General features: G+C 48.9%; 1 protein-coding gene across 1 annotated transcript in view; it reads right to left on the bottom strand.

Annotated features, from left to right (window-relative positions):
• Positions 1 to 11,837, bottom strand: part of TMEM178B (transmembrane protein 178B) — a 408,156-nt gene that overhangs the window by 36,213 nt on the left and 360,106 nt on the right. The window contains exon 4 of the mRNA XM_010855025.1: positions 2,030 to 2,167. Coding sequence (XP_010853327.1) covers positions 2,030 to 2,167 — 138 coding nt within the window. The remainder of the gene's footprint in view (positions 1 to 2,029; positions 2,168 to 11,837) is intronic.

Here is an 11,837-nt window from a genome sequence, read left to right as displayed (position 1 = left end):
GGTGGTGCTCAAGCAAATGGGGGGTGGGAGGGGCAGGGCCCCAGGCACCCTCCTGTCCCCCACCCTCTTCTGGGAGAGAGTTCCCACCCAGGTCTCAGGTGAGTAGGGAGTGTCCTGGGGTATGGTGTGTGGCCAACCTGCAAAGATCAGCGCGGTCCACACTGTCTCTGTCTAGAAACTGTCAGAGCTGGAAGGTTCAGCGCTCTGTGGGATGTGAGGAGGGCTGGTCTGGAGGGATGGGGGAGGGAGCAGCGTGAGGGAGGTGGGAGCACCTGAGAAGAGCGGAGATGAAAGAGCATCAGCTCCCCCGGCTCCGGATTCCTGCTCTGCCCGAGGCCTGTTTGCTCAGCTTTTCTCGGATTCCTGGGAGGCCTCTCTAGAGCCTTCGAAAAGCCTCGTTTTACTGGAGTCTGTCTTTGTACAACCACAAGAGCCTTAGAGAGAACACGCGCTACAAACAGAGCCACTCCGCTTTGATCTTTTCACATTTCGGGGTCCACGGAAGATTTTTGACTGGAAGGTGGAAACGAAAACGATTCCGCGATGCTAAAACCAAGCACAGACATCCCAGGCCATGTGTGACCCTTGCTTCAGTGAGGAGGACTCCGGGGCGCAGGAAAGGTGGTAGGGCTGGGTTTTTTTTGTTTTTTTTTGAGGGGGGGGGTGTCCTGTCTCAGTGGGGGATGGAAGGAAGGAGGAGGGAGCTGCCCATGCCTCTCCCTCCCCTGGCCTCTGCCTCAGTCCGGTTGGGACTCAAAGGGGAGGTGGTGCAGGGCGGGGATGGCTGACTCTGGTGACAGAGAATTTGAGATTTGGGACATCTGTTCTTCAGGAGGATAAGAATAAACAGTCCAGTGCCACGTTGAACCCAACAATTCTCCTTCTCTACCAACCCACAGCTCACTAGCCCCCAGATCTCTCTGTCCATGCAGGACAGCCAACTCCAATCTCCAGCAGGACACCACGCCCCTTCCCACCTCTGGGACCTGATCAGAGATCCCAAGTCAGGCGGTTCATGTGGTGTCTGCCATCTAACTAACGCTGGCTTCAGTGCATGGGACTCATTATTGCTGTTGTTCAGTTGCTCAGTCGTGTCCGACTCTCTGAGACCCCATGGACTGCAGCACGCCCGGTTTCCCTGTCCTTCACCATCTCCTGGAGCTTGCTCAAACTCACGTCCGTTGAGTTGGCGATGCCATCCAACCATCTCATCCTCTGTCGTCCCCTTCTCCTCCTGCCCTTACACATTTCCCTGTATACATTTTCAATTCCTTCTGCACAGGCCCAATTCCCCTTCTTCCTAACTCCATGCAATTTGCCCATCCACCTCTCTCCAAGGAATGCCCTGTGAAGGGCACACTCATGATTAGCTTTCGCTTTGGATTGAGGTTCAAACCAGGAGACCAAAAAGCACACTTGAACTCTTCAAGGAGAAAAGAGGCTGTGCAGACTGTGAATGAGCTTTTACTTTCCACGGATAAGAACCTGTTCCCTCACAGCTACACAGCTCTGCTTATGGGCCACCCATCAAAGGGCTGGACTGGTCCTGTGGCCATGCCAGTGACAGAGGGTGAAAGAGACATGTAACAGAAGGTTTAGCCTTGTCCCACCAGCTTTAGAGCCTCGTTGGAAATGGGAGCAGCAGCCGTAGGACCCAGGAATCAAGGGTGGAGGTAGGCTTCTGAAGAGGAAACCGTCCAGACAGCAGTTGCCTCCCGCCCCATGGTATATACCGTGTACACACTACATGCTTAAAATATCCAAGTACCTCCTGGGTTCACACTTGCTCCATATCTGACACCTGTTTCAATGCTATCACCACCGTCTCTCGCACACCAGGTGGGAGACCCCAAAGGGCAAGGACCAGCAGTGGTGAGCGGCTGAGAGGAACTCAAAACACACTGCTGGAATGAGTGAAGGACAGGGGAGTCTTCCCAATGGAGTCCGGGTCTCCATCCGCACATCCACCAGCTGTTCTTTCAGAATGCCAGTAACAGGGACCTCCCAGCCCGCCGCCCCCGAGCCTTACCTCCCATGAGGAAGAGCAGCCCGGCCACATACTGCATAAGGCCTCGGTCCCAGCAGCAGCCCAGCACGCCGATGATCCAGCCAAAGAGGATGATGGCCACCGCCATGCCCATGAAGCCTGCTGTCATCCTGCGCAGGTCTGTGGGGAAACAGGTGAGTACCAGTTAGCATCAGAGCCTGGAACTCACGGTCTGGTGCACCCCAACCCTGGGCGGGGGGGAGGGGGTAGGGCACCACAGGGGTCCTTTGCAGACAGGTTGGCACAACCGAGCTTCCTTTGCAGAGGACAGAGCCCCTGATGGCAACCGTATGTGTTGTTTAGTTGCTCAGTCATGTCCGACTCTGTGTGACCCCATGGACTGTATAGCCCACCAGGCTCTTCTGTCCAGGGATTCTCCAGGCAAGAATACTGGAGTGGGTAGCCGTTCCCTTCTCCAGGGGATCATCTGGATGATCCTGGGATTGAACCTGAGTCTCCTGCATTGCAGGCAGATTCTTTACCCCTGAGCCAGCTGGGAAACCCCAGTAACCATATCCTCAAGTACAAACACAGCTAGGACAGCCGGTCCACACGCGGAAGGAGGGATCACCACCATAATAGCTGCCACTTCCTCTGCATTCCCTCCTTTGTGCTGGGTGCAGCACTGATCTTCCCAAGCATCTCTCCCAACCTTCTAAGACAGCTATTCTCTTTATCCCTATCTGGAAAATGGAGCAACCCACGGAAAGCCTACAGAGAGTGGAGGACACGGCATCAAACCCAGATCTTTGCGGCTCCCAGGTCCTAACCCAGCATCACTCACCCTTCAGGGAAGTGAGAACCAGACAAATGGGCCCTTAGAGCTGGGCTGGGTCTTGGCATTTGTCAAGGGCTCTATCCCTCCCATGCAGGGTTTGCTGGTCTCTCAGGAGGTCAGGGATGAAGAGGAAGCTGTATGACGTTCCTCATCCTCCAGCCTGACTCCGGGGGGGCTCAGCTTCCCCCGCATGTGTGGTTGCAGGGTGGGAACCATGCTTCCTGCTCTCAGGTTGAACCCTGAAGAGGCCCCCTCAGCTTTCCTGATCAGGCCCTTCTCTGTCCATGCTCTGCCAACCCATCAGACAAAGCCCGGCATGCAGGGGGAGGAGGGCTGTCTGGAAAGGTGATTTTTTTTTAATTAGTTTTTATTGGGGTATTACTGCTTTACAGGGCTTCCCTGATGGCTCAGTGGTAAAGAACCCATCTGCCAAGGTAGGAGACATGAGCCATGGGTTTGATCCCTGGCTTGGGAAGATCCCCTGAGGAGGGCATGGAAACCCACTCCAGTATTCTTGCCTGGAGAATCCTATGGAAAGAGGAGCCTGGAAGGCTATAGTCCACAGGGTCGAAAAGAGTTTGACCTGAGTGAAGAGACTTAGCACGTGAATGCTGTGTTAGTTTCTGCTGTAGGCAAAGTGAATCAGCTATGTGTTTACATGTATCCACTCTTTTTTTTTTTTTGTATTTCCTTCTATTTAGGTCTGGGAAGGTGGAATTTTTAGCAGAAGGGAGACGGCAGAGCTGCTGATATGTCTCTGTCAGCCTCACTCAGCATCTTGCTAAGCTTCCTCCCAGCTCCAGCCCTCTGGTGTATCTGCGCCCCGCACCCCCCCCACCCGCTGCACACTCCTTCTCTGGAATCATCTGGCTTTCTTCCTTCTGAGTAACACCCCCAATGAGGCTCCACACAGGAGCCGTTTATCTGGCCTCTACCCTGGGGATGGGGACTGCACAGTAGCTGGAGACCCCATGGGCATTCCCTTCTCTTGAAGGAAGGGAAGGAGAATGAGGAGGTGGGGAAGGGGGGACTGGACACCAAACTACATGAGTCCCCCCATCCAAGCAAGCACTGATGGTCTCTTCTCATCCCCGGGGAAACAGACACCCAGGTTTCTGTGGGGAGCACCCCTGTGCCTCTCTCGCACTCCAGTCTCCGGCACAGTAAACAGAGGATTCCGGGCACAGTCGGGCTTGAGACCTCCTGCCCCTCTCCCACCTCCAGAGCTGGCTGGGGTCCATGCCCCTGGTCCTGATACTGAAGATCAGACCCTGGCAACGCCCTCCTCAACCCCCGGGGAGGAAGTTGGCTGGGGGGTGGGGAGGAGAACAGCAGGTGAGCCTCCCCGTGATGAAGGGGGCCTGACAGGGCCCTGCCACAGAGGCGGACGTTCACAGAGAGCCACGAGCAGGTTCCTGCTCTACTGAGTTCTCCTGGGTCCTTCCTACCCCTGCTAACCCCGGAGTGCCAGCCCAGCCAGAGAGCAGTCACACCTGTTACAGTCACTGCCGTGCGCTGCCAAGGAGGCCTAATTATCAGGCTGCACTGATGCTCAGATCACTAAACACACCAGAAGGAACTTTGTTGAGGACGCGTTAGATCCAGCGCTCAAATGTGTGCCAGGCTTTCTGCCGTGCTCAGGCACCCACGGCTGGCTGGAAAGAAGGGAGGACCTTCCTGCCAGCTGGGCGGCATCCCTTTCTCTTTCAACTGCCCGTGGTCACCCGGGCTCCTCCATCTCCCCATGGCCACGACCCTCAGTCCTTTCGCCCCTTCTTCCTTTGTCACTACAACAGACTCCAGGCAGCCAGCTCTGGGCTGCCTCCTTGGTAGAAAAAGGTCCCCTCTCGACTCCACTGGGACTGATTCCTGGCCATGGGATACTCTCTGCCACGGGGGGGCTCATCCACTCTCCACTGCAGTCAAGGGCAAGGAGGTGATGGGAATGGGAGATGAGAGGCCAGGGTATTTTTAGTCTTAAGGAGATTTATTTATATCCCCTTAAACAGCTCAGGAAATTTCCCTTCTATGCCCCTGTGAAACCACTGGCTTCCTTTTCAGTAACAGGGTGGTTTCTAGGAAGACTCTCCTAGAATTTCTAGGAAGACTCTCTAGTGGCACTAGAAGGGACAGAGCCCCTTCCTGCCGCACTTGGTGGGTACTGGCCCCTGGGCTACGCAGACCCAGGGGAGCAAAGGTACCACCTGGGGGACTGAATGGATAACGGGTCCCTGTGAGCTATGTGTACTTGGGATGCGGATGGGGAAGAGGGGTGGGCAGGAAAATGGAAATGCAAATCATGACAAGATGGAAAGGAGGAGGAAAGCCAAGTGCTTCACTTAGGAGAAAACAGAGTAAAAGGCAGAAACAGCAATGGAGAGAATAATTCCTCTTCCAAAAGCCCTGAGACAGACAATAGTGTCTGTGTTCCCAGGTCAGGGAGGGCTGTGCCTCCAACACAGACTATGTGCACTCCGCTGTCTCCCAAAGGCTTTGTCAACCACAAAAACTGAGGGTCAGGCTAAGTTGTTGTTCTAGAAAGAAGGATGAAAACCAGAGGTCAGGCCTGAGCATTTTCACTGAGCCGAAAGGATATTCACCATCAGCCGGTGAGCCTGATTTTGCTGGAGCCACATACGTACAGCTGTTTATTCTGCCCTCAGACCCACATGGTAACTCAGGGCAGCTGCAGCAACAACTTAAAGGTAGGCTGGACAAGAAATATTCCTATTTTACAGGATTTAGAGAAGTTAAATAATTTATTGATCAACAGTCTCAAACCAGTGAACTAAAAAGGAATGAGTTGGGTTACTGAGTTGTGTGGGAAAATAAAATTAATAATCTAATTAAAGACCTACAGGATCATCATCACAGATGGAAAAAGTGTAACTAGCATTTTTCCTCCCAAATAAAGCCAGGATTAGAGTTACAAGATTTTTTTTTAAAAGACAGAAATTCACATGGAAGGGGAAACCAGAAAAGAAGATGGCAACAACAGAAGACTGGAAGCTGCAAAACTGAGGGGCAGTATAACTTCTCAACAGACCTAACAAGCCAAGACCAGAGCCAGCAGAGGGTGGGGGGAAGCCGAAAGGCATCCTGCCAACCCCTCCAAAGGCTCAGGAGTTGGCATTCATCACTATGCATCAGGAAGTCAAGCAGAGGGGAGGGAGATTAAAACAAGGATTTCGAACAAGTTGTTTGGGATGGAATGAGAACCCTAGCTCCCCTTGGCCACTCCACACCTCTGAGGAATAACCCCTTTCCCCCACCCCCAGGGTGGAGAGGGAGTACTTAGGACTGGGAGTCGATAAGCTCGGGTGACAGCTGGTCAGCACAACTGAGGGTCATTGCGCACAGGGCAAGTGTCTGTGCACCTACAGAATGTTGAATGCTCACCCTTGAGACCCCAGGCCTCTTCTGCCTGGTTCCCAGAAGCAGACTGCTGCGCCTTTGCCCTGTAGCCTGGAAGCTGGGAGAGACCCTTCTGGTGATGACCAGCACACGAGAAAATATCGAGACACATTACTATTTTTGTATGTGGCGGGAGGCAGGGAGGCATAAGCAGTCTCTCCAACTATCTACAGTGAAGCTTCCCACTGACAAGCCCACTGCCTACTCAGGGCTTTCAGGCAGCCCCAAATATGAAGAAAATCTATAAGCTGGAAGAAAAAGAACTTGAAGAAGCAAACTGGCAGGGAGGAGAAATTAAAGATTATTATTGGAAATATAAATCAAAATCACAAGGAGATACCATATCACACCTGTCAGAATGGCCATGATCAAAAGACCACAAATAACAAATGTTGGTGAGGATATACAGAAAAGTGAGTCCTTGTACACTGTTGGTGGGAATGAATGTAAATTGGTACAGCCACTGTACAAAACAGCATGGAGTTTTCTAAAAAAAAAAAAACCAAAAAATAGAATTACCCTATGACCCAGCAATTCCACTCCTGGGTATATATCCAAAAAAACAAAAACACTAAATTTGAAAAGATACATGCACAAGGCTCATAGCAGCATTGTTTACAATTGCCAAGATATGGATGCAACCTAAGTGTCCATCAACAGATGAACGAATAAAGAAAATGTGATATACATATGCGTGTGTGTATACATACACACACACACACACACACACACACACACAATGAAATACTATTCAGTAGCCCATAGAAAATAACACAAGTTTGCCATCTGCAGCAATACGGATGGACCTGGAGGGCATTATGGTCCAAGTGAAACAAGCCAGAAAGAGAACAACAAATACTGTATATCACTTGTAAGTGGAATCTGAAAAATACAACAAACTAGTGAATATAACAAAAAGAAACAGACTCAGATATACGGAATTAACTAGCGCCTAGCAGTGGGGGGATAGGAGCGGGAATGCAGGGCTGAGGGTGGGGAAACAAACTACGGGGTGTAGAGAAGCTCAAGGATATGCTGTATTTACAACAAGAAGAATACAGTCAATATTTCATAATAACTATAAATGGAAAATAACCTTTAAAAATTATATTAAATTTTTAAAATAAAATTTTAAATCAATATAAATATCCCCAAGAGACAAGAGAAGAAACAAAGCTTGCTTCCATGACATAAGAACAAGAGACTATGGAAAAGGATTCTCTGAAACAAAAATAACACCTTATAATAAAGGAATCAAAATCATTGAAATTTATAGTATAAAATCAATTCTAACTTATGGAGTAAGAGTCCGATCTTGTTCCAAAATATTTAGGAGTCTTACAAATGCACACAGCACAAGGAAATGAAGGAAAAAGAAAATAAATAAAAGAAGATGGAGCCAGATGTCACATTCTCACACAAAATTTGGATCTTAATTACAAAGGTTATTATAGCCACCATATTTGTATTTAAGGCATTCGATATTATTTTCATTATCTTGAAATCTTTGTTGCTTTTTATTTGTATTTGAGAAAATCCCAAAGGCCACTCTGCCTATGAAATGACTCACATATAGATGGCCCCATTCCATCCCATCTGTGTTATCCTATGTGTTAATTTTATTTCTTTAGGAGTGAGAAATTGCCTTTTTTAATTCTTTGTGATTGTTCACTGTGCCCACAGCAGTACTTTGCACCTGGGAATTTACACAGCTTGCACAGTTAACCATTGAATGATGAGGGGGTTAAGAGGTGCCAGCCCTCCACACAGTGGAAAATCCACTTACAACTTGTAGTCAGCTGTCTGTACACTTACAGAAGATAGTCGGTTCTACATCCAGGGATTCAGTCAACCACTCATCTTGTACTATGTTGCATGTACTCTTGAAAGCAAAAGTGAAGTGAAAGTCGCTCAGTTGTGTCTGACTCTTTGCAATCCCATGGACTATACAGTCCATGGACTTCTCCAGGCCAGAATACTGGAGTGGGTAGCCTTTCAAAATACCTGCAAATAAGCAGATCCACAGAGTTCAAACCTGTGTTGTTCAAGGGCCAACTGTTATTTCTTTCCCCATCTCTTCCTGCTTTTTTGTAGAAAGAAGAGGAGAGGGAAGGGGAAGCAGAAAACCAAACTCATCCATCTGAAGCCTTGGAAAAATGCTATGCAGCGACGGACAAAGAATAATCCCCTTAGAAAGAATTTGGAACGTTGAGCGGGACTCTGTAGGGAAAGGCTGAGATAAAGAAAAATCTTCCCATGACACCTGTTGGGTTTGAGTCTAATATCTGTCTTCCACGATCCTAATGTTTGAGAGTCTAATGTTCAAAATGACAAAGGTGAGTTCTAATCTTTTTAGAAAAAGAACGCTGATGGCACAGTGAGAAAGAGTGGGCCAAGGTGCGGGGAGGAGGGGTGGATGATGAGGGTGGTGGAGGAAGAATGGCCAGGAGAACCATCAAACACAACCAGAAGACACAGTTCTCCCTTGTGGAAAACTTCTGATTTTGAAGTTTACACTCCTATTAACATTTAAATTGAAAGGTATTGCTCGCAACTCTACAAGGGAAACCAGGATATCTGCATTTAAATAAACACTACTCAGAGAAGGAAAATATATGTGGGCTATGAATCTCTTTCTATTTGCTCTTTAAAGACCTTGTACAAAAAAACTGATGAGGATTGGAATTTTTTTTTCTCATTCAAAAAACAGAAATGGTGAGGGTAGGTCTGAGTTAGAACTTGCTCTGTGAAGTGAAGACAGGAGATGGGAAGGCGGACACTGTGTTAATGGTCCAGGGTCAAGAGCCTGCAAAACCAAGGTCATGGTCCTCCTCTGCTGGCCACAAGGGGCACCTCTGGGCGACAGGGGTGCTGCCTTGGCTACAAAAGCGGAAGAGCATCAGCTGCTCTGGGAGCTAGACATGCATTTACAAATTAATCAGTCCCTTTGGGGTGCAAGGCAACAGCTGAAGGGCAGAGGATGGTGGTGAAGACAGAACTTGGTGTTCTTGCCCCAGGGGGTCAATGTAGAAAGTAAGAAGTGGAGAGAAAGGGTGGGCAATGAGCATGTTAGCTGTGGCATCAACTCAGGACAAGCTGATTCACAGGGGAAGGAATATTCCAAGAACCAATCACTGCATAGCATCCATCTCTAAAGGAAGAGGGAGTTTTGGTGCTGGAAGAAAAGTTATGACCAACTTAGATAACATATTGAAAAGCAGAGACATTACTTTGCCAACAAAGGTCTGTCTAGTAAAGGCTATGGTTTTTCCAGTGGTCATGTATGGATGTTAGAGTTGGACTGTGAAGAAAGCTGAGTGCCGAAGAATTGATGCTTTTGAACTGTGGTGTTGGGGAAGACTCTTGAGAGTTACTTGGACTGCAAGGAGATCCAACCAGTCCATTCTGAAGGAGATCAGCCCTGGGATTTCTTTGGAAGGAATGATACTAAGCTGAAACTCCAGTACTTTGGCTACCTCGTGCGAAGAGTTGACTTATTGGAAAAGACTCTGATGCTGGGAGGGATTGGGGGCAGGAGGAGAAGGGGACGACAGAGGATGAGATGGCTGGATGGCATCACTGACTCGATGGACGTGAGTCTGAGTGAACTCCGGGAGTTGGTGATGGACAGGGAAGCCTGGCGTGCTGTGATTCATGGGGTCGCAAAGAGTCGGACACGACTGAGCGATTGAACTAACTAACTAATCACACAGAGGGCTTCCCTGGTGGCTCAGTGGTGAAGCATCCACCTGCCAATGCAGGAGATATGGGTTCGATCCCTGGGTCAGGAAGATCCCCTGGAGGAGGAAATGGCAATCCACTCCAGTATTCTTGCCTGGGACATCCCATGGGCAGAGGAGCCTGGCAGGGCTACATTCCATGGGGCCAAAAAAAAAAAAAAATCAGATACGACTTAGCGACTAAACAACAACAACAAACCACACAAAGATTCAACAGCATGGATTCTTGGAACCAGGCTGCCCCGGTTCAAATCCAGGCTCTGCCACCTACTGGCTGTGCAAACATGAGCAAGTTGGTCCCTCTCTCTAGATCTCAATGTCCACATCTTTAAGTGGAAGCTATGACACTACCTACTTCAATGGGTTATTCAGAGGATTAAACAAGATAATATGCATAAACTGCTTAGAATAGTACCTGACACAAAGCTAGAGCGATACAAGAAGTGGAGTCACCTAAATTAAAGTGGTTTTCTCTTTTTCATGCACTACATCTCTTGCACATGCTGTACACGAGCATACAAGAGCTGAGCAGCATGTTGGGATGAGCCCCTAATTAAGGATTTGGTACCCAGAGGGAAAAACCTTCTGAGATCTGTTCCTGCACCTCTCAGGTACCAGGAGAGGCTGAGGTGCAGGCTTTATGTTTCTGTTTGTTAATAACAAGAAGTATCAAATCTCGAGTGTGGATGCTTCTTATCCTCAGGGGACCAAAACAGCTGGAGGCCACAGCAGCTAATAGCAGAAGTGCCAGGGGCCAAAAAGGCTGCTCGAAACCTGGGCTCTTGCAGTGAGCACTGAACTGATCTAGAAGGAAGAAGGATGCACAAGACCATCCCTCTTGAGTGATCTAGTCAATTAACACTGAAACAGAGGAGTGGCTCACAAATCTGGACCAGGAATCTATCTGGATGTCTTCTTTGTATTTATGATTGAAAGGTTTTGTCGATGGCTTTCTTCCAGGGTGTAAGTTGGTTTGGCATCCTAATGAAGTTATATTTAAGAAAGCATTTTTATGTGAAAACAAAATAGTTCTTAAGAAAGAAAGATAGCACTAAGATGTATACCACTCTTGCGACGCTATGGACTGTAGCCTGCCAGGCTCCTCTGTCCATGGGATTCTCCAAGCAAGTGTACTGGAGTGGGTTGCCATTTCCTTCTCCACGGGATCTTCCCAACCCAGGAATCAAACCCAGGTTTCCAGCATTGCAGGCATATTCTTTACCAACTGAGCTACATGGGAAGCCCCAAATAGCTCTTGGGTTTCCATAAAGAGTGCCCTTTGCCCATCCCTGTGCTTCCATCTTTCTCTAAGCCCCCCACGTGCTCCGGTCATGAGAAATTGCAGTACTCTGAAAGGCTTGGCACACTCCCCCGCTTTCCTTGATGGCACTGAGCTCTCTGCCGACATGGCTACCCACACATCTCACCTGGCAAGCTTCTCAGCATCCTTGAAGTCTCCCAAAAAAGTGAAAGTCTGGGAGGCTTCGGGGGCGCTTCTTTAGCCAACACTGGCATCCAGTGCTTGAGGCTCCTGTAACACTTGTTGATAATCACCGTCTTACTGTAATTACTTATGTGTCCTTTCCTCCGACAGTGCCAGCTTGCTCAGGGCTGTGGCCGTGCTTGGTTTATTGTTCCCAGTTCCCAGCGCCTTGCCTGGCATAAGCAAGTGCTCAATAAATGTTTGCTCGATGAGATCACCCCCCACCCGGTAACAGCCTCTGAAACTGGATGCACCAGGGCCTAAAGCAGGGTGAGGAGGATGTGCCTTAAACGTCACTGTGACTTGAAGCCAGCCTCTCCCTCCAATCTTATTTTTAAAAGCCGGCATCAACTTTTGTTTAACAGTTCAACATTG

This window comes from Bison bison, unplaced genomic scaffold (genome assembly GCF_000754665.1).
Source record: "Bison bison bison isolate TAMUID 2011002044 unplaced genomic scaffold, Bison_UMD1.0 scf7180017864352, whole genome shotgun sequence".
In the NCBI taxonomy this organism is placed as follows: Eukaryota; Metazoa; Chordata; class Mammalia; order Artiodactyla; family Bovidae; genus Bison; species Bison bison.
Note: the sequence above shows the minus strand (reverse complement) of the source record. Positions and strands in the feature narration are given on the sequence as shown.